The sequence below is a fragment of the Hordeum vulgare genome, chromosome 2H (assembly GCF_904849725.1).
Source record: "Hordeum vulgare subsp. vulgare chromosome 2H, MorexV3_pseudomolecules_assembly, whole genome shotgun sequence".
NCBI lineage: Eukaryota > Viridiplantae > Streptophyta > Magnoliopsida > Poales > Poaceae > Hordeum > Hordeum vulgare.
In genome coordinates, this window is record NC_058519.1 from 630,675,929 (window position 1) to 630,699,947 (window position 24,019).

Consider the following 24,019-nt stretch of genomic DNA (forward strand, 5'->3'; position numbering starts at 1 on the left):
GCTTTATAAACGGTTACATTACCGTCTGCATCAGTCTTCTTCTTGAAGATCCATTTATTTTCTATGGCTCGCCGGTCATCGGGCAAGTCCATCAAAGTCCATACTTTGTTCTCATACATGGATCCTATCTCGGATTTCATAGCTTCAAGCCATTTGTTGGAATCCCGGCCCGCCATCGCTTCTTCATAGTTCGACGGTTCACCGTTGTCTAACAACATGATTTCCATCACAGGGTTGCCGTACCACTCTGGTGCGGAGCGTGCCCTCGTGGACCTTCGCGGTTTAGTAGTAACTTGATCTGAAGCTTCATGATCATTATCATTAACTTCCTCTTCATTTGGTGCAGGCGCCACAGGAACAACTTCCCGCGCTGCGCTACAGTCCTGTTCGAGAGGGGGTGTAATTACCTCATCAAGTTCTACCTTCCTCCCACTTACTTCTTTCGAGAGAAACTCTTTCTCTAGAAAGGATCCGTTCTTGGCAACAAAGGTTTTACCTTCGGATCTAAGATAGAAGGTATACCCAATAGTTTCCTTAGGGTATCCTATGAATAGCATTTCTCCGCTTTGGGTTCGAGCTTTTCTGGTTGAAGTTTCTTCACATAAGCATCGCAGCCCCAAACTTTAAGAAACGACAACTTAGGTTTCTTGCCAAACCATAGTTCATACGGTGTCGTCTGAACGGATTTAGACGGTGCCCTATTTAAAGTGAATGCTGCAGTTTCTAATGCGTATCACCAAAATGATAGCGGTAAGTCGGTAAGAGACATCATAGATCGTACCATGTCTAATAAAGTGCGTTTACGACGTTCTCACACTCCGTTGCGTTGTGGTGTGCCAGGCGACATGAGTTGGGAAATGATTCCACACTTCCTTAGGTGTGTGCCAAACTCGTGACTCAAATATTCTCCTCCACGACCAGATCGTAGACACTTAATTTTTCTGTCACGTTGATTCTCGACCTCACTCTGAAATTCCTTGAACTTTTCAAATGTCTCAGATTTGTGCTTCATCAAGTAGATATACCCATACCTACTCAAATCATCGGTGAGAGTCAGATCTGTTGGAAATATGCCCTAGAGGCAATAATAAAATGGTTATTATCATATTTCCTTGTTCATGATAATCTTCTATTGTTCATTCTATAATTGTATTAACAGGAAACAGTAATACATGTGTGGATAAATAGATCACAATGTGTCCCTAGCAAGCCTCTAGTTGGCTAGCTCGTTAGTCAATAGATGATCATGGTTTCCTGATCATGAACATTGGATGTCATTGATAACGGGATCAAATCATTGGGAGAATGATGTGATGGACAAGACCCAATCCTAAGCCTAGCACTAGATCGTATTGTTCGTATGCTAAAGCTTTTCTAATGTCAAGTATCTTTTCCTTCGACCGTGAGATTGTGCAACTCTCGGATACCGTAGGAGTGCTTTGGGTGTACCAAACGTCACAACGTAACTGGCTGACTATAAAGGTGCACTACGGGTACCTCCGACAGTGTCTGTTGGGTTGGTACGAATCAAGATCGGGATTTGTCACTCCGTGTGACGGAGAGGTATCTCTGGGCCCACTCGGTAGAACATCATCATGAGCTCAATGTGACTAAGGAGTTAGTCACACGATGACGTGCTACGGAACGAGTAAAGAGACTTACCGGTAACAAGATTGAACAAGGTATAGGTATACCGACGATCGAATCTCGGGCAAGTTCTATACCGACAGACAAAGGGAATCGTATACGGGATTGATTGAATCCTTGACATCGTGGTTTATCCGATGAGATCATCGTGGAGCTAGTGGGAGCCACCATGGGTATCCAGACCCCGCTGATGGTTATTGGCCAGAGAGGTGTCTCGGTCATGTCTGCCTGTCTCCCGAACCCGTAGGGTCTACACACTTAAGGTTCGATGACGCTAGGGTTATAGGGAATTGTTATACGAGGTTACCGAAAGTTGTTCGGAGTCCCGGATGAGATCCCGGACGTCGCGAGGAGCTCCGGAATGGTCCGGAGGTAAAGATTGATATATAGGACGGATGGTTTCGGACAAGTGTTTCGGGCGTCACCGGTAACGTACCGGGACCACCGGAGGTGGCCCCGGGGGTCCACCGAAGGGGGGCAACGACCCCAAGAGGCTAGATGGGCTAAGTGTGGGAGGGAACCAGCCCCTAGGTGGGCTGGTGCGCCTCCCACACCCAGCCCAATGCGCAAGTGGTGGGGAGAGGGGGCAACCCTAGGCGCAGGTGGGCCTTAGGCCCACCAGGTGGTGCGCCACACCCCCTCCCACCCTAGCCGCCGCCCCCCTCTCCCATCTGGTGGCCGCCGGCCCTTAGGGAGGGAACCCTAGGGGTGGCGCAGCCCTTTCCCCTCCTCCTATAAATAGAGAGGGGTTTTGGCCATTGAGAGACACCGTTTTCCCTCTCTCTCGGCGCAGCCCTGCTCCTCTTCCTCCTCCTCTCTGTCGGCGCTTGGCGAAGCCCTGCCGGGAGACCTCGTCTCTCCATCGACACCACGCCGTCGTGTTGCTGGAGTTCTTCCCCAACCTTTCCCTCCTCCTTGCTGGATCAAGGTGCGGGAGACGTCATCGGGTTGCACGTGTGTTGAACGCGGAGGTGCCGTAGTTCGGCACTAGATCGGAACGCTGCGAGTACGACTCCATCAACCGCGTTCTAGGAACGCTTCTGCTTAGCGATCTTCAAAGGTATGAAGATGCTCTTACCCCTCTCTCATTGCTGGTCTCTCCATAGGAAGATCTGAATATGTGTAGGAAAATTTTGAATTTATGTTACGTTTCCCAACAGTGGCATCCGAGTCAGGTTTTCTATGCGTAGATTCTATGCACGAGTAGAACACAAAAGTTGTGGGCGATGATTTGTCAATTTGCTTGCTGTTACTAGTCTTATTCTTTTCCGGCGGTATTGTGGGATGAAGCGGCCCGGACCGACTTTACACGTACACTTACGTGAGACTGGTTCCACCGACAGACATGCACACCATGCATAAAGGTGGCTAGCGGGTGTCTGTCTCTCCTACTCTAGTCGGATTGGATTTGATGAAAAGGGTCCTTATGAAGGGTAAATAGCTTTGGAATATCATCATTGTGGCTGTCACGTAGGTAAGAAGGCGTTCTTGCTAGAAACCCAAATCAGCCACGTAAAACTTGCAACAACAATTAGAGGACGTCTAACTTGTTTTTGCAGGGTTTGACATGTGATGTGATATGGCCAAAGTTGTGATGTTGCATGTATGATGTATGAGATGATCATGTTATTGTAATAGGTTTCACGACTTGCATGTCGATGAGTATGACAACCGGCAGGAGCCATAGGAGTTGTCTTAAATTTATTGTATGAGATGCAACGCCATGTGCTTACTACTTCTACTTCATTGCTAACGGTTGGCTATAGTAGTAGTGATAGTAGTAGTTGGCGTGACGACTTCACGGAGACACGATGATGGAGATCATGGTGTCACGCCGGTGACGATGATAATCATGCGATGCCTGAAGATGGAGATCGAAAGAGCAAAGATGATAATGGCCATATCATGTCACTATATGATTGCATTGTGATGTTTATCATGTTTTACATCTTATTGCTTAAAACGACGGTAGCATAATAAGATGATCCCTCTTAAAATTTCGAGAACGTATTCCCCTAAGCGTGCACCGTTGCGAAGGTTCGTTGTCTCAAAGCACCACGTGATGATCGGGTGTGATAGATTCTAACGTTCACATACAACGGGTGTAAGCCAGATTTACACACGCAAAACACCTAGGTTGACTCGACGAGCTTAGCATGTACAGACATGACCTCGAATACAAGAGACCGAAAGGTCGAACATGAGTCGTATGGTTGAATACGATCAGCATGGAGTTGCTCACCATGGTGACTAGTCCGTCTCACGTGATGATCGGACACGGGTTAGTCAACATGGATCATGTATCACTTAGATGACTAGAGGGATGTCGATTTAAGTGGGAGTTCATACTTAATTTGATTAAATGAACTTTATTGGCATGAACTTAGTCTAAAAGTTGTCTTTATAAATATTGTAGATGTCCAACGTCAACCTCAATTTCAACGCATTCCTAGAGAAAAACAAGCTGAAAGATGATGGTAGCAACTATGCGGACTGGGTTCGCAACTTGAAGCTCATCCTTGAAGCAGCTAAAAAGGCTTATGTCCTTAATGTGCATCTTGGTGACCCTCCCACTCCTGCAGCAGCCTAGGACATTCTGAACGGCTAGCAAACGCGGAGTGATGACTACTCTCTGGTTAGGTGTGGCATGTTGTACAGTTTAGAAACGGGGCTCCAAAGGCGTTTTGAGCAACACGGGGCATATGAGATGTTCCAGGAGCTGAAGCTAGTTTTTCAAGCTCATGCCCGTGTCGAGAGATATGAAGTCTCCGACAAGTTCTTTAGCTGTAAGATGGAGGAGAACAGTTCTGTCAGTGAGCACATACTCAAAATGTCTGGGTTACACGGTCGTCTGACTTCACTTGGAGTCGAACTTCCGGATGATGCTATAATTGACAGAATCCTCCAGTCTCTCCCACCAAGCTACAAAGGCTTTGTGCTTAACTACAACATGCAAGGGATGGAAAAGACCATTCCCGAGTTGTACTCGATGCTCAAGTCTGCAGAAGTAGAAATCAAGAAAGAGCATCAAGTTTTGATGGTCAACAAGACCACTAGTTTCAAGAAAGGCAAGGGTAAGAAGAACTTCAAGAAAGACGGCAAAGCTGTTGCCGCGCCCGGTAAGCCAGATGCCGGGAAGAAGAAAAAGAACGGACCCAAACCTGAGACTGAGTGCTTCTATTGCAAGGGAAAGGGTCACTGGAAGCGGAACTGCCCCAAATACTTAGCGGACAAGAAGGCCGGCAACGTTAAAAGTATATGTGATATACATGTTATTGATGTGTACCTTACCAGCGCTCGTAGTAGCTCCTGGGTATTTGATACCGGTGCTGTTGCTCACATTTGCAACTCAAAGCAAGAACTGCGGAATAAGCGGAGACTGGCCAATGACGAGGTGACGATGCGCGTCGGGAATGGTTCAAAAGTTGATGTGATCGCCGTCGGCACGCTACCTCTACATCTACCGTCGGGATTAGTTTTAAACCTTAATAATTGTTATTTAGTACCAGCTTTAAGCATGAACATTGTATCAGGGTCTTGCTTAATGCGAGACGGCTACTCATTTAAGTCCGAGAATAATGGTTGTTCTATTTATATGAGTGATATATTTTATGGTCATGCTCCGCTGGTGAATGGTTTATTCTTGATGAATCTCAATCGTGATGTTACACATATTCATAGTGTGAGTACCAAAAGATGCAAAGTTGATAATGATAGTCCCACATACTTGTGGCACTGCCGCCTTGGTCATATCGGCGTTAAGCGCATGAAGAAGCTCCATACTGATGAACTATTAGAGTCTCTTGACTTTGAATCATTTGACACATGCGAACCGTGCCTCATGGGCAAGATGACTAAGACTCCATTCTCAGGAATAATGGAGAGAGCAACCGACTTACTGGAAATAATACATACTGATGTGTGTGGTCCAATGAACGTTGAAGCTCGTGGTGGTTATCGTTATGTTCTCACCCTCACTGATGATTTGAGTAGGTATGGGTATATCTACTTGATGAAGCACAAATCTGAGACGTTTGAAAAGTTCAAGGAATTTCAGAGTGAGGTTGAGAATCAACGTGACAGAAAAATTAAATGTCCACGATCTGATCGTGGAGGAGAATATTTGAGTCACGAGTTTAGCACACACCTAAGGAAGTGTGGAATCGTTTCACAACTGATGCCGCCTGGCACACCGCAATGCAACGGAGTGTATGAACGTCGTAATCACACTTTATTAGATATGGTACGATCTATGATGTCTCTCACCGACTTACCGCTATCATTTTGGGGATACGCATTAGAAACTGCAGCATTCACTTTAAATAGGGCACCGTCTAAATCCGTTGAGACGACACCGTATGAACTGTGGTTTGGCAAGAAACCTAAGTTGTCGTTTCTTAAAGTTTGGGGCTGCGATGCTTATGTGAAGAAACTTCAACCAGAAAAGCTCGAACCCAAAGCGAAGAAATGCGTATTCATAGGATACCCTAAGGAAACTATTGGGTATACCTTCTATCTTAGATCCGAAGGTAAAACCTTTGTTTCCAAGAACGGATCCTTTCTAGAGAAAGAGTTTCTCTCGAAAGAAGTAAGTGGGAGGAAGGTAGAACTTGATGAGGTAATCACACCCCCTCTCGAACAGGATAGTAGCACAGCGCGGGAAGTTGTTCCTGTGGCGCCTACACCGACTGTAGAGGAAGTTAATGATGATGATCATGAAGCTTCGGATCAAGTTACTACTGAACCACGAAGGTCCACAAGGGCACGCTCCGCACCAGAGTGGTACGGCAACCCTGTGATGGAAATCATGTTGTTAGACAACGGTGAACCTTCGAACTATGAAGAAGCGATGGCGGGCCCGGATTCCAACAAATGGCTTGAGGCTATGAAATCCGAGATAGGATCCATGTATGAGAACAAAGTATGGACTTTGGTGGACTTGCCCGATGACCGGCGAGCCATAGAAAATAAATGGATGTTCAAGAAGAAGACTGATGCAAATGGTAATGTAACCGTTTACAAAGCTCGACTTGTCGCAAAGGGTTTTCGACAAATTCAAGGAGTTGACTACGAGGAGACTTTATCTCCCGTAGCGAAGCTGGAATCAGTCCGAATCATGTTAGCAATTGCCGCCTTTTATGATTATGAAATTTGGCAAATGGACGTCAAAATAGCGTTCCTTAACGGGAACCTTAAAGAAGAGTTGTATATGATGCAACCAGAAGGTTTTGTCGACCCTAAGGGTGCTAACAAAGTGTGCAAGCTCCAGCGCTCCATCTATGGGCTGGTGCAAGCATCTCGGAGTTGGAACATTCGCTTTAATGAGGTGATTAAAGCGTTTGGGTTCATACAGGTTTACAGAGAAGCCTGTCTGTACAAGAAAGTGAGTGGGAGCTCTGTAGCTTTCCTCATACTGTATGTGGATGACATATTATTGATGGGGAATGATATAGAGATGTTGGAGAGCATAAAGGCCTATTTGAACAAGAGTTTTTCAATGAAGGACCTTGGAGAAGCTGCATAAATATTAGGCATCAAGATCTATAGAGATAGATCAAGACGCCTCATAGGTCTTTCGCAAAGTACATACCTTGACAAGATATTGAAGAAGTTCAATATGGAAAACTCGAAGAAAGTGTTCTTGCCAGTTTTGCAAGGTATGAGATTGAGTAAGACTCAGTCGCCGACCACGGCTGCAGATAGAGAGAAGATGAGTTATGTCCCCTACGCTTCAGCCGTGGGCTCTCTAATGTATGCCATGCTGTGTACCAGACCTGATATAAACCTTGCCATAAGTTTGGTAGGGAGGTACCAAAGTGAACCCGGTATGGAACACTGGACAGCGGTCAAGAATGTCCTTAAGTACCTGAAAAGGACTAAGGAAATGTTTCTCGTTTATGGAGGTGACGAAGAGCTCGTCGTAAAGGGTTACGTCGACGCTAGCTTCGACACAGATCCGGATGACTCAAAGTCACAAACCGGATACGTATATGTGTTGAATGGTGGGGCAGTGAGCTGGTGCAGTAGCAAGCAAGAAGTCGTGGCAGCATCTACATGTGAAGCGGAGTACATAGCTGCTTCAGAAGCGGCTCATGAAGGAATTTGGATGAAGGAGCTCATCACCGACCTTGGAGTGGTTCCAAGCGCGTCGGGTCCTATGACACTCTTCTGTGATAACACTCGAGCCATTGCCATAGCCAAGGAGCCCAGGTTTCACCGGAAGACGAAGCACATCAAACGCCGCTACAACTCCATCCAGGACCATGTCCAGAGTGGAGTGATAGATATTTGTAAAGTACACACGGATCTGAATATTGCAGACCCGTTGACTAAACCTCTTCCACGAGCAAAACATGATCAACACCATAATGCTATGGGTGTTCGATACATCACAATGTAACTAGATTATTGACTCTAGTGCAAGTGGGAGACTGTTGGAAATATGCCCTAGAGGCAATAATAAAATGGTTATTATCATATTTCCTTGTTCATGATAATCGTCTATTGTTCATGCTATAATTGTATTAACAGGAAACAGTAATACATGTGTGGATAAATAGATCACAATGTGTCCCTAGCAAGCCTCTAGTTGGCTAGCTCGTTAGTCAATAGATGATCATGGTTTCCTGGTCATGGACATTGGATGTCATTGATAACGGGATCACATCATTGGGAGAATGATGTGATGGACAAGACACAATCCTAAGCCTAGCACTAGATCGTATTGTTCGTATGCTAAAGCTTTTCTAATGTCAAGTATCTTTTCCTTCGACCGTGAGATTGTGCAACTCCCGGATACCGTAGGAGTGCTTTGGGTGTATCAAACGTCACAACGTAACTGGGTGACTATAAAGGTGCACTACGGGTACCTCCGAAAGTGTCTGTTGGGTTGGTACGAATCAAGATCGGGATTTGTCACTCCGTGTGACGGAGAGGTATCTCTGGGCCCACTCGGTAGAACATCATCATGAGCTCAATGTGACTAAGGAGTTAGTCACACGATGACGTGCTACGGAACGAGTAAAGAGACTTACCGGTAACGAGATTGAACAAGGTATAGGTATACCGACGATCGAATCTCGGGCAAGTTCTATACCGACAGACAAAGGGAATCGTATACGGGATTGATTGAATCCTTGACATCGTGGTTCATCCGATGAGATCATCGTGGAGCTAGTGGGAGCCACCATGGGTATCCAGACCCCGCTGATGGTTATTGGCCAGAGAGGTGTCACGGTCATGTCTGCCTGTCTCCCGAACCCGTAGGGTCTACACACTTAAGGTTCGATGACGCTAGGGTTATAGGGAATTGTTGTACGAGGTTACCAAAAGTTGTTCGGAGTCCCGGATGAGATCCCGGACATCGCGAGGAGCTCCGGAATGGTCCGGAGGTAAAGATTGATATATAGGACGGATGGTTTCGGACACCAGAAGTGTTTCGGGCGTCACCGGTAACGTACCGGGACCACCGGAGGTGGCCCTGGGGGTCCACCGAAGGGGAGCAACGACCCCAAGAGGCGAGATGGGCTAAGTGCGGGAGGGAACCAGCCCCTAGGTGGGCTGGTGCGCCTCCCACACCCAGCCCAATGCGCAAGTGGTGAGGAGAGGGGGCAACCCTAGGCGCAGGTGGGCCTTAGGCCCACCAGGTGGTGCGCCACACCCCCTCCCACCCTAGCCGCCGCCCCCCTCTCCCATCTGGTGGTCGTCGGCCCTTAGGGAGGGAACCCTAGGGGTGGCGCAGCCCTTTCCCCTCCTCCTATAAATAGAGAGGGGTTTTGGCCATTGAGAGACACCGTTTTCCCTCTCTCTCGACGCAGCCCTGCTCCTCTTCCTCCTCCTCTCTGCCGGCGCTTGGCGAAGCCCTGCCGGGAGACCTCGTCTCTCCATCGACACCACGCCGTCATGTTGCTGGAGTTCTTCCCCAACCTCTCCCTCCTCCTTGCTGGATCAAGGTGCGGGAGACGTCATCGGGCTGCACGTGTGTTGAACGCGGAGGTGCCGTAGTTCGGCACTAAATCGGAATCGCTGCGAGTACGACTCCATCAACCGCGTTCTAGCAACGCTTCCGCTTAGCGATCTTCAAAGGTATGAAGATGCTCTTACCCCTCTCTCGTTGATGGTCTCTCCATACGAAGATCTGAATATGCGTAGGAAAATTTTGAATTTATGCTGCGTTTCCCAAAAAGAACATAACGATAGCCACCGCGAGCTTCAACGTTCATTGGACCACACACATCAGTATGTATTATTTCCAATAAGTCGGTTTCTCTCTCCATTATTCCTGAGAATGGAGTCTTAGTCATCTTGCCCATGAGGCACGCTTCGCATGTGTCAAATGATTCAAAGTCAAGAGACTCTAATAGTCCATCAATATGGAGCTTCTTCACGCGCTTAACGCCGATATGACCAAGGCGGCAGTGCCACAAGTATGTGGGACTATCATTATCAACTTTACATCTTTTGGTACTCACACTATGAATATGCGTAACATCACGATCGAGATTCATCAAGAATAAACCATTCACCAGCGGAGCATGACTATAAAACATATCACTCATATAAATATAACAACCATTATTCTCGGACTTAAATGAGTAGCTGTCTCGCATTAAGCAAGACCCTGATACAATGTCCATGCTTAAAGCAGGTACTAAATAACAATCATTAAGGTTTAAAACTAATCATGACGGTAGATGTAGAGGTAACGTGCCGACGGCGATCACATCGACCTTGGAGCCATTCTCGACGCACATCGTTACCTCGTCCTTGGCCAGTCTCCGCTTATTCCGCAGTTCCTGCTTTGAGTTGCAAATGTGAGCAACAGCACCGGTATCAAATACCCAGGAGCTACTACGAGCGCTGGTAAGGTACACATCAGTAACATGTATATCACATATACCTTTAACGTTGCCGGCCTTCTTGTCCGCTAAGTATTTGAGGCAGTTCCGCTTCCAGTGACCCTTTCCCTTGCAATAGAAGCACTCAGTCTCACGTTTGGGTCCATTCTTTTTGTTCTTCCCGGTATCTGGCTTTGCTAATAGCCTAGTACAGGTGGTCAAACCAATAATCCTACACTCATGGACAAATACGGAGGTTTTATGGACCCTTTAAGGCCCCGCTTGGAATTTAGTTTTCCAGTCATCCTTTCAATATTTTATACTTGTATTATACCAGTCTCCAATCAAATACATTCCGCATGGTGGTATTTTCAATCCTGTTAGAATATGTGCTTGGCTACAATCCAGCTATAAAATGACAGCCAAGTTACAACACCAAACAACACATGGCGCCCAGGAGAGGGAGGGGAAGCAGAGGAGGAGGGGCAGCAGAGAAGTCCGCTTGGAGGAGGAGGTGGGATTCATCGTCTAGGGCAGGTGACGATCACCGATAAAGGTTGTCGTCGCGGTGGCTGCCCGCCATCCTCGCGACGATCGTGATGGTCGTGATCATCATGGTGGCGCCGCCGTGCATGGAGGCGAAGACGACGGTCGAGCGGTGTTCGGGGTCGAACTTGTGCCCGGCGCTGCTGGGCTACACGTTCTGCGCCAACATGAAGGTCTCGAAGGTGGCTGCACTCTTCGCCATCGTGCCATCAGCGCTCCTTGCTGCCAAGAGGCTTGACTTCGCCGCGCCGGGCGCCGCACACCCCATCCTGCCTATGGGCCTCTTCCTTCGCATGCCCTCGCGTTGCGCCTGCGCCGACGGCGTACGCAAGTTCGTTGTCGTCTGCTACGCCACGCGCCCCGCAGACACGCTCATCACCGTCGCTGACGTCGGCTTTGCAGGGCTCGCCTCCGTTGACCAGATCCGCGACACTAACGGGCTCACCGACACCGACGTCGATGTGCCGCTCGACGTCGGCCAACCGCTCATCGTCCCGCTGCCCTGCGTTTGCTTCAACTCCTTCGACAACAACCTCCCAGCGGTGTACCTCTCCTACGTGGTGTAGAACAGGGACACTATGCCCGCCATCGCAACCTCGATCTAGGTCTCGAGCGAGAGGGAGGTGGGGAAAACGATGGACGGTGATTTCTAGCGGATACAGACCTATTACTGGTTCAAATAAGAAAACTGGTGTACAAATTACAACCCAAAAACGACATACCAAACACCAAAGCAGGGCCCATCCGTTTTTATTTTACAGGTATATATTTCACCGGTGTATTGAGACCCAAAACGACGAACCAGGTGAGACCTAAGACTAATTAACCTCCCCCCTTTGAATTTCAGGTGGTGGAGCCCTTCCTCTCCCTAACCTCTATCAAATGATGCCACATGTACATGTCCGTGAAAACTAAAAATCCTTCCATGAGTGTACCATTGAACCATAGGGTGGGGGGGGGGATCTGGCCACATGTACAGGTCCGTGAAAACTGCAATAGATCGTGATACAACTTTTTATGCATCTGTGGGTCTCGGATCTCCTGACACATATTGAGAAAAGCAGCCCATGCTGACGGTATCTGGTGACCAACAGTTGCAAGAGGACCCTATCGAAAATATGATTCAGTGTCAAACAGTCGCTCTTCCTGCTCGTTTTTAATAATAATGTTGTGCAAAATGACACATCAATTCATCACCTTTCACATTTGTATTAGCTACTACTTCAAAGAGCTGTAATAGATGGATTGTATCCACCATCACTCCTCTAACATAATTGCTACATTCTTATTCAAGACGGTAAAGCTCTAGTGTGAAGCAAACGTGACCGAGATGGGGATCCGCACGGTGTGCTTGACAGACACCCACCGGATTGCACCTTGCACTGCTGTGGCATTGCTGTTCTTCGCCTCCACGTATATATCGAATTTCTGGACTTGGTTCGTCTCGGTGAACGAAAGCTTGTCTGGAGAAACAGTGAGGTTCACAGAGCTGTCTGCCGGCATGTCGACCTTCGGGTAGTACATCGCCGACACCTCTCCGACGTTCGTCACCGTGCGCCCCACCGATATTGGAGGACTCGAGGTCCACCTTGGCGGGAACACCACCGAGACCGACGGATAGTTCAGCTGGTAGTCTGGGATCGTCATCTCGGCTGAGCAATTCACAGCGCGGCGCGCGATCACCGAGACCTCTTCGCTCTTGTACATGCCGCAGAGGTAGCCGATGTACTCGTCCGGGGAAATGTCAAAGATCAGGCCGGGGTCCATGGCCTTCTCTGGATTGACATGGCCGGCTCCGACGGCGAAGAGGTCAGCGGCCTTGTGCTGCTCGTCGAGTATCGGCGTGCCGGAGCGGTCGGTCACGTCGGCGGTCGTCATGATGGCTGACTTGATCGCCGCCGGCGACCAGTCTGGGTGCTTGCTCTTGATCAGCGCGGCGATACCAGCAAGGTGCGGCGTCGACATCGATGTGCCTGAGAGAATGTTGAAGGACGGCATGGGATCAATCGACGACGTGTGGGGGACTTGCGACGGCCACGCCGCGATCACGTTCACGCCGGGGCCCGTGATGTCAGGCTTGAGAATGCCGGGGCTGTGGACGTTGGGGCCACGGGAGGAGAAGAAGGCCATGACCGGTGCCGGCGACGTGCCTAGGACCGTGCCTCTGAAAGAGATATTCGCAGTCGGGTTCGCCGTGGAATTGATGTACTTCTTGATCTTCACTCCAGCATCATAGCTGACTTCCGAGGCCGGCAGGACGTTCGCGTCCGGGAACGTGATGTAGCCCTCCAAAAACTGGTTGGCAACAATCATGCCTGCGCCTCCGGCTCTCAGCACCTCGGCTCCCTGTTCCTCCGGCGCGAAGCTGCCGCTGTCGCATAGAACTACCTTGTTCTTGACGTCAAAGCCGTCCAGCGAGCCGTTGCCGCAGAACTGGGCTAGGTTCTTCAAGCTCGCACCGGCGTAGACCAACGAGGCCTCCACGGAGTTGTCGGGCTGGTAGAGCGACTCGCCGTCGAAGGAGACGTTGTCTCCAAGGATAACCTTGGCGCTGATCAAACGGTCCATGGTGCTCGCGGCGACTGTGAGCATCCATGGCGCCTCGTTCAATATCGAGGAGTCTCTCGGGCCGTCGTTGCCAGCCGCCATGCTGACGAAAATCCCTTTCTCCGCTGCGGCGAACGTGCCGATGGCGACGCTGTCGTTGTAGAAAGGCAGCGGCGGAAAGCCGAGCGAGATGGATAAAACGTCGCAGCCGTCGGACACAGCGGCGTCGATGCCAGCGAGTACATCTACGCCGGCGCAGCTGCCGTTCTCGTCGCAAACCTGGTACATGGCGAGGTGCGCGCGGGGCGCCATGCCGGACGCGGTGCCGTTGCCCTGCCCGAGTACCTGGGCCCCCAGCACGACTGATCCTGCCGCGGTGCTGGACGTGTGCGTGCCGTGCCCATTCCCGTCGATCGGCGGCACGGGGGCGGCGCCGGAAGCACTGCCATCGCCGCTGCTGATGAAGGACCGAGCACCGATGAGCTTGTTGTTGCACGCGGATCCGTTGAAGTCGCACCTCCCCTTCCACTTGTCCGGCGGCGGCATCATGCCGAAGCCGCTGAAGGAGGGGTGATCGGGGAAGACACCGGTGTCGAGCAGCCCGATGATGACGCCTTCGCCGGAGCCGATGGACAAGTTCCTCGCGCCAATCGCCGTGTCCAGCCCGAGGAACTGCGGCGTGTGCGTTGTCTGCACGTGGTAGATGACGTCCGGCACCGCGGCGACGAACCCGGGCATGGCGGAGACGTCTTCGAGCTCCCGCCGCGTCAGCCGCGCCGCGAAGCCGCTCGCAACGTGGTGGTAGGAGTGGAGCAGCCGGCCATGCTCGGGGAGGAAGGATTGGTGCCACGCCTTCCGGTCATCGTCCGTCGTGCCGACCAGGCGGTTCTCCTGGGGCTGCACGTGGATGACGTACGTGCCGAGACCGTCCCCTGCGGCGACAATGGCGAGGAGGAGGAAGGTGAGAAGGGAGAAAAGCAAGGAGAGCTTGAAGCTTCCCATGGCTGATTACTTGCTCTGGTGGTACGTGTGCCTTGTGCGTGCATGGCTTTTATCAACGCTAGCTGCGAAAAGCAATATCCGCTAGCTGGCCCCGTTTCTTGTTGTGGTCGAGAGACAACAGACAAGTGGCTGGACGATATATGTCTTCGATGATGACTGAGAAATGGTGGTGGATGATTCGTTTGCATTGCTTGGGAATTGACGTTCCACGGCATGCAAAGACAATGGTGAAGAGTGTCATGTAAGTTCGACTGGTGTCAATTGCCCAACTGCACCCTCCACTACATCAGGAAGAGTAACATGTAGGCTGGATGATCATGTGTCACTCAAAGGATCCCAATAATGCGTGAATCAATCTGTAGCTGGATGATCATGACGATAGTGGTATCTCCATCACACCAGGGTTCGAATCATAATGCTCGCATTATTGCTGGGTTTATTTCAGATTTCCGACGATGTGTGTTGAGTGTGGAAGGTTGAGATGTTTCGTCAATTACGAAACACCTGTGATGACTTCGTCAATCTTAAGATGACATGTCGGCTCAGGGCTCCTTTAAAATCTCTACAAAACTTATATTTAAGAACAGAGGGGTATACATCATATGCTTTTATATATACTACTGAAATTAGTTATAGTTCTAGATGTGAAGAGAAGAAAAAGTGATCGAACAGGTATGAAAGGGATGAAGTGATTTTGTGAGAAACTTAACAGGTTTGCTTCATGTTCAGATGCAACATTCAGATTTAGTGCACTTATTACGCTGTCATGTTTTTTACTGAAACTATTTTGGTTTGCAATCTTTTTGGTCTCGTGACATAAATTCACACATACATTCATTTTTTTCTATTGCTTCTTTTCTCGTACAAACATACATGTGGCACGGAGGAGGCGCCTACCAAACCAGCAGACTCTCCGCGTCCCCCCCTGGGCCCTATCCGTCAGTCCGATGTGATCGGCGGGTCTGGGCATGTATGGGCCTCGCATGTCCGCCTCTGATTTGAGCCGAATATAGGAAGTGTTCTTCAGTTTGTGCATTTGACCCGATCATGGAAAACCCGGTTGGGTGGCCAAAACTCGTCCGGGTACTAACGGGACAACCCGTCCAGATCATTTGGGGTGTGTACGGGATCCCGCTGTAGATACTTTTAGCCAACAAACTTAATATTTAATAAAGCTAGTCATAGTGTCCTTCGTGGAAAAAAAGTAGCCAAGATGCAAGATTGAAACCTCAAAGACTTAATATTTTTTGGGCTAAGTCCCTTCACATGGGGTTGTGTTGATAGCCCAACTTCAGCCCATAAGTCCAACACATGCGAGCCGTTGATCTTCACTGTATCCAACAGTTGAGAGCACTTCCAAGGGAAGTAAAGCAAGAAGATAACCATAGCCACTGCATCCTTGCTGGAGGTGGCTGCCATTCGTGAGAGTGAGAGAGTACACACAAGAGAAAGCACAACCTGTGTGGGAGAGGAATATGAAGTGGACTTTCTATCCTGAATTGATGCATCTGACTAGACCGTGTTCAAGCTAGTGATTGGAGGCTCAAGCATGCTTGGATCGACCCCAAACTTGGTAAGCTCGTTCCTTGATTTGAGTACTTCGATCTGGTTAGCTGGTTTAAGGATTGGGTCAGTGGAGCATTGGATTTGAGAGTGGTTTTGTCAGCTCTCGCTGTTGTAACTTCAGAACGTAGTAGTTTTGGGAGACGAATAGTTCCGGTAAGCAAACATTTGTCCGAGTGAGCTGAAATTTTGAGTGGATATTAGGAACTCATGTGTCTACTTGTCTGACAAATTTGGTGCTTTTTGGTTCAGCGGTTTAAGAGCGGTTTGCAAAATCTTGAAGGGGACAGAAACAGTGTGTACTCTGCTTTGCTGAAATCTTGCCTCTTGTGGTTGTTTTTGCTGTTGCTGGTTGGCAATGTCGAGAGTGTGTTGTAAATCTCTCTAAAGGTTCTAAATAATACTTTGTACTCATCATTCTCATAGTGAAGTTGTGGGGACTGGTTGGTCCACAGCAGTGTTTTTTTGTTGGAATAATGCCCTAGAGGCAATAATAAATTGTTTATTACTATATTTCCTTGTTCATGATAATCGTTTATTATCCATGTTAGAATTTTATTGTTTGGAAACTCAAATACATGTCTGGATAAATAGACAACACACTATCCCTAGTGAGCCTCTAGTTGACTAGCTCGTTGATCAAAGATGGTCAAGGTTTCCTGGCCATAGACAAGTGTTGTCACTTGATAACGGGATCACATCATTAGGAGAATGATGTGATGGACAAGACCCACTCTATAAACATAGCATATGATCGTGTCAGTTTATTGCTACTGTTTTTTGCATGTCAATGTATCTGTTCCTATGACCATGAGTTCATGCAACTCCCTGACACCATAGGAATGCCTTGTGTGTATCAAACGTCACAAGGTAACTGGGTGACTATAAAGGTGCTCTACAGGTATCTCCGAGGGTGTCTGCTGGGTTGGCGTGAATCGAGACTTGGATTTGTCACTCCGTATGACATAGAGGTATCTCTAGGGCCCACTCGGTAATACAACATCACAAGAAGCTTGCAAGCAATGTGACTAAGGATTTAGTCACGGGATCTTGTATTACGGAACGAGTAAAGAGACTTGTCAGTAACGATATTGAACTAGGTATAGAGATACCGACGATCGAATCTCGGGCAAGTAACATACCGATAGCCAAAGGGAATAGTATACGGGATTGATTGAATCCTTGACATCGTGGTTTGACCGATAAATATCTTCGTAGAACATATAGGAGCTAATATGGACATCCAGGTCCCGCTATTGGTTATTGGCCGGAGAGTGTCTCGGTCATGTCTGCATAGTTCTCGAACCCGCAGGGTCTGCAGACTTAGGGTTTGGTGACGATTTGGTATTAATGAGTTATGTATGGTAGTAACCAAAAGTTGTTCGGAGTCCCGGATGAGATCCAAAACGTCACGAGGAGCTCTGAAATGGTCCGAAGGTAAAGATTTATATATGGGAAGTCATATTTTGGCTACCGGAAAAGTTTCGGGTTTTTCCGGTATTGTACCGGGAAGCTTTGAGAAGGTTCCGGAGACTTACGGAGGAGTCTGGAAGTACACCAAGGGTTCCACCGCGTCCCAAGGGTTTGCATGGGCTGAGGGGAAACGTCGTGGCCTTATTGGGCCAAGCGCACAAGCCCCTCAAGGCCCATGCAGCTCGGAAAGGTGGAAAGTCCACCTTTGTATGGAAGGGAAGGAAGAGGACTAGGATTCCACCTCCTCCCCCCTTGGCTGCGCCCTAGGGCTTGGAGGAGATGTTCCCCACGCCCCTCCACCTATATATAGAGAGGAGGGGGCGCCCCAAGAGCACACACGAAGCCCTTGGCGCCCCTCTCTCTCTCTCCCTAGATCGTTTTCTCCCCCGTTCGCGGTTTAGGTAGCGCTAGGCGTAGCCCTGCCGAGATAGCACCACCACCGCTGCCACCACGCCACCGTGTTGTTGGAGAACTCATCTACTACTCCACCCTCGCTCGTTGGATCGAGGAGGCGGAGACGTCATCGAGTTGTACATGTGTTGAACGTGGAGGTGTCGTCCGTTCGGCACTTGATCGATAGTTCACGACACGGATGATGATTGGATCGTGAAGATGTACCACTACATCAACCGCGTTCTTTAACGATTCCGCTTAGTGATATACAAGGGTATGTGGATCCGATCTCTCCTCTCGTAGATGCTCATTGATACGTCCATTTTGCATCATGTTTTCATGTTGATATTTATCGCTTCTTTGGCTATTATTTCACTTCACGGTACTATTCTTATGCCTTTTCTCTCTTATTTTGCAAGGTTTACATGAAGAGGGAGAATACTGGCAACTGGAATTCTGGCCTGAAAGTGGAGCAAAGTTGAGATACCTATTCTGAGCAACTCCAAACGCCGTGAAAATCAACGGGGATTTTTCCCAATTTATCAAAAATACTAGGCCGAAGAAGTGCCAGAGGGGCACCAGGGGGTGCCCACAAGCCTGCACGGCCGGCCACCCCCCCCCCCAGGCCGCGCCATGGGGGCTTGTGGGCAGCCCACTGTCCCACTGCCCCCCCCCCCCTCTTTTGCTATATGGAGGGTTTCGTCCAGGAAAAAATCACAGAGGAGCTTTTTCGTGGTTTCGTCGCCGCCACGAGGTGGAACTTGAGCAGAACCAATCTAGAGCTCCGGCAGGACGATCCTGCCGGGAAACTTCCCTCCCGAAGGGGGAAATCGTCGCCATCGTCATCACCAACACTCCTCTCATCAGAGGGGACTCGTCACCATCAACATCTTCATCAGCACCATCTCATCTCCAAACCCTAGTTCATCACTTGTAACCAATCTCCGTCTCGCGACTCTGATTGGTACTTGTAAGGTTGCTAGTAGTGTTGATTACTCTTTATAGTTGATGCTATTTGGATTATTTGGTGGAAGAGTTTATGTTCAGATCCTTGATGCTACTCATTACCTCTCTGATCATGATTATGATTATGCTTCGTGAGTAGTTACTTTTGTTCCTGAGGACATGGGATAAGTCATGCTAATAGTAGTCATCTGAATTTGGTATTCGCTCGGTAATTTGATGTGTTGTATGTTGTTTTTCCTCTAGTGGTGTTATGTGAACGTCGACTACATAACATTTCACCATTATTTGGGCCTAGAGGAAGGCATTGGGAAGTAGTAAGTAGATGATGGGTTTCTAGAGTGACAGAAGCTTAAACCCTAGTTTATGCGTTGCTTCGTAAGGGGCTGATTTGGATCCACTAGTTTAATGCTATGGTTAGACTTTGTCTTAATTCTTCTTTCGTAGTTGCGGATTCTTGCGAGAGGGGTTAATCATAAGTGGGATGCTTGTCCAAGTAAGGGCAGTACCCAAGCACCGGTCCACCCACATATCAAACTATCAAAGTAACGAACGGAATCATATGAACATGATGAAACTAGCATGACAGAAATTCCCGTGTGTCCTCGGGAGCGTTTTTCCTCCTATAAGACTTTGTCCAGGCTTGTCCCTTGCTACAAATGGGATTGGGCCACTTTGCTGCACCGTTGCTACTTTTGTTACTTGTTGCTTGCTACGAATCATATCACCACACAATCACTTGTTGCCGATAATTTCAGTGCTTGCAGATATTTCCTTACTGAAAACCACTTGTCAGATCCTTCTGCTCCTCGTTGGGTTCGACACTCTTACTTATCGAAAGGACTACGATTGATCCCCTATACTTGTGGGTCATCAAGACTCTTTTCTGGCGCCGTTGCCGGGGAGTGAAGCGCCTTTGGTAAGTGGAACTTGGTCAGGAAACATTCATATAGTGTGCTGAAATTTATTGTCACTTGTCACTATGGATACTAATCCTTTGAGGGGCTTGTTCGGGGTATCTTCACCTCGAACAGAAGCACAAAGAGTTTCTCCTCCACCTGCTACACCTACTGAAAGTATTTGCTTTGAATTTCCTTCGGGTATGCTTGAGAAACTGTTGGCTAATCCTTTTACAGGAGATGGAACATCACATCCAGACTTGCATCTAATCTATGTAGATGAGGTTTGTGGTTTATTTAAGCTTGCAGATGTGCCCGAGGATGAGGTCAAGAATAAGGTCTTTCCTTTATCTTTTAAGCATAAGGTGTTGACATGGTATAGGCTATGTGATGATACTGGATCATGGGACTACAATCGGTTGAAATTGGAATTCATCAAAAGTTTTATCCTATGCATTTAGTACATCGTGATTGGAATTACATTTACAATTTTTGGCCTCGTGACAGAGAAAGCATCGCTCAAGCTTGGGGGAGGCTTAAATCAATGATATATTCATGCCCCAATCATGAGCTCTCGAGAGAAATTATCATTCAGAACTTCTATGCTCGGCTTTCTCATGATGATCGCACCATGCTTGACACTTCTTGTACCGGTTCTTTTATGAAGAGAGATATTGACTTCAAATGGAATTTATTGGAGAGAATTAAACGCAACTCTGAAGATTGGGAGCTTGAAGAAGGTAAGGAGTCAGGTATGAATTTCACGTTTGATTGCGTTAAATCCTTTGTTGAGACAAATACTTTTTGTGACTTTAGCGCTAAGTATGGACTTGACTCTGAGATAGTAGCTTCATTGTGTGAATCTTTTGCTGCTCATATTGATCTCCCCAAAGGGAAGTGGTTTAAATATCATCCTCCGTTAGAAGTCAATGTAGTTAAACCCACTCGAGTTGAAGAGAAAGTCATTGCCTATAATGATCCTGTGGTACCCAGTGCTTACATTGAGAAACCACCTTTCCCTGTTAGGATAAAGGATCATTCTAAAGCTTCAACTATGATACGTAGAGGCTATATTAAAACACCTACACCCCCTGAGCAAATTAGAGTTGAACCTAGCATTGCTATTATCAAATATCTTCTGTCTGAAGAAGTTGAGGGACATATTATTCACTTCTGTGAAGATGCTGCTAGAATTGCTAAACCTTACGTTAGAGACAAACATAGGCATGTTGTTGGCATGCCTGTGGTTTCTGTTAAGATAGGAGATCATTGTTATCATGGTTTATGTGACGTGGGTGCTAGTGTTAGTGCAATACCTCAATCCTTATATGATGAAATCAAAGATGAGATTGCACCTGTTGAGATAGAACCTATTGATGTCACTATTAAGCCTGCCAATAGAGATACTATCTGCCCCCTGGGAATTGTTAGGGATGTTGAAGTCTTGTGTGGTAAAACGAAGTATCCTGCTGATTTCCTCGTTCTTGCTACCACACAAGATATCTTTTGTCCCATCATATTTGGTAGACCTTTTCTCAATACGTCAATGCTCATATTGATTGTGAGAAGCAAACTGTCAGGGTTGGCTTTGAAGGTGTGTCACATGAGTTCAGTTTCTCTAAGTTTGGTAGACAACCTCATGAAAAGGAGTTGCCTAGTAGGGATGAAACTATTGCCTTAGCTTCTATTGCCGTGCCTCTTACTTATCCCTTAGAGCAATACTTGCTTGAGCATGAAAATGATATGCATATGGATGAAAGGGATGAGATAGATAGAGTTGTCTTAGAACAATATCCTATCCTTAAGAATAACTTGCATGTTGAACTGCTTGGGGATCCACCCCACCAAAGGGTGATCCTGTGTTCGAGCTTAAACAGTTGCCTGATACTCTTAAGTATGCCTATCTTGATGAAAAAGAGATATATCATGTCATTATTAGTGCTAGCCTCTCAGAGCATGAAGAAAATAAGTTGCTAAAAACTCTGAGGAAGCACCGTGTTGCTATTGGACATACTCTTGATGATCTTAAGGGCATTAGTCCCACTCTATGCCAGCACAAGATCAAAACTGATCCTGAATTCAAACCAGTTGTTGATCATCAAAGGAGATTGAATCCTAAGATGAAAGAAGTAGTAAGAAAAGAAATACTAAAGCTCCTGGAAGCGGGTATCATTTATCCTGTTGCTCAAAGCGATTGGGTGAGTCCGGTGCATTGCGTCCCTAAAAAGGGAGGTATTACCGTTGTCCCTAATGATAAGGATGAATTGATCCCACAGAGGATTATTACTGGCTATAGGATGGTGATTGATTTTAGGAAGTTGAATAAGGCCACTAGGAAAGATCATTACCCTTTGCCTTTTATCGACCAAATTCTAGAAAGGCTTTCCAAACACACACACTTCTGCTTTCTAGACGGTTATTCTGGTTTCTCCCAAATACTAGTTGCACAAACTCATCGGGAGAAAACCACCTTCACCGGCCCTTTCGGTACCTTTGCTTATAGACGTATGCCTTTTGGCTTATGTAATGCACCTGCCACCTTTCAAAGATGTATGATGGCTATATTCTCTGACTTTTGTGAAAAGATTGTTGAGGTTTTCATGGATGACTTCTCCGTTTACGGGTCTTACTTTCATGATTGCCTCAGCAACCTTGATCGAGTCTTACAGAGATGTAAAGACACCAATCTTGTCTTGAATTGGGAGAAGTGTCACTTTATGGTTAATGAAGGCATCGTCTTAGGACATAAAATTTCTGAAAGAGGTATTGAAGTCGATAAGGCTAAGGTTGATGCAATCGAGGCCATACCCCACAGATATCAAAGGTATAAGAAGTTTCCTTGGTCATGTTGGTTTCTATAGAAGGTTTATGAAGGACTTCTCTAAGATTTCTAGGCCTCTTACCAATCTCTTGCAAAAGGATATTCCTTTTGTTTTTGACGATGATTGTGAGGAAGCCTTCGAAATACTTAAGAGGGCTTTGATAACTACACCTATTGTTCAACCACCTGATTGGAACCTACCTTTTGAGATCATGTGTGACGCTAGTGATTATGCTGTTGGTGTTGTCCTACGGCAAAGAGTCGATAAGAAGTTGAATGTTATTCACTATGCTAGTAAAACTCTAGACACTGCCCAAAGAAACTATGCCACTACGGAGAAGGAATTTTTAGCAGTCGTATTTGCGTGTGAAAAGTTCAGGTCTTACGTAGTTGATTCCAAAGTCACTATTCACACTGACCATGTTGCTATTAAGTACCTCATGGAGAAGAAGGACGCTAAACCTAGACTTATCAGATGGGTTCTCTTGCTACAAGAATTTGATTGGCACGTTGTCGACACAAAGGGTGCTGATAACCCAGTAGCAGATAACTTGTCTAGATTGGAGGACGTTCTTGATGACCCACAACCTATTGATGATAGCTTTCCCAATGAGCAATTGAATGTCATCAATGCTTCACGTAGTGCACCATGGTATGCTGATTATGCAAACTATATCATTGCCAAATACATATCACCTAGTTTCATGTACCAGCAAAAGAAGAAATTCTTCTTTGACTTGAGACATTACTTTTGGGATGATCCTCACCTTTATAAGGAAGGAGTAGATGGTGTTATTAGACGTTGTGTACCTGAACATGAACAGGGACAGATCCTACAGAAGTGTCACTCCGAGGCCTACGAGGACACCATGCGGGAGATAGAACTGCACACAAGGTATTGCAATCAGATTTCTATTGGCCCACTCTCTTCAAGGATGCCCGTAAGTTTGCCCTGTCTTGTGACGAATGTCACAGAATAGGTAATATTAGCAAACGTCAGGAAATGCCTATGAACTATTCACTTGTCATTGAACCATTTGATGTTTGGGGCTTTGATTATATGGGACCTTTTCCAAAATCCAATGGGTATACTCACATCTTAGTTGTTGTTGATTACGTCACTAAGTGTGTAGAAGCTATCCCCACTAGTAGTGCTGATCACAACACCTCTATCAAGATGCTGAAAGAAGTTATCTTCCCTAGATATCTAATGACCGACGGTGGTTCACACTTCATTCATGGTGCTTTCCATAAAATGCTTGCTAAGTACGATGTCAACCATAGAATTGCGTCCCCCTATCACCCTCAGTACAGTGGTCAAGTAGAGC

General features: G+C 47.3%; 1 protein-coding gene and 1 pseudogene across 1 annotated transcript; one reads left to right on the forward strand and one right to left on the reverse strand.

Annotated features, from left to right (window-relative positions):
- Nucleotides 1-11,083: 11,083 nt before the first annotated feature.
- On the forward strand, nt 11,084-11,635 carry LOC123428848 (annotated as a pseudogene).
- Nucleotides 11,636-12,335: 700 nt separating this feature from the next.
- Nucleotides 12,336-14,579, reverse strand: LOC123428849 (subtilisin-like protease 4). Its single transcript, XM_045112969.1, has one exon. It carries the CDS (start codon nt 14,577-14,579, stop codon nt 12,336-12,338), a length of 2,244 nt encoding a protein of 747 aa, XP_044968904.1.
- Between the last annotated feature and the right edge of the window lie 9,440 nt (nt 14,580-24,019).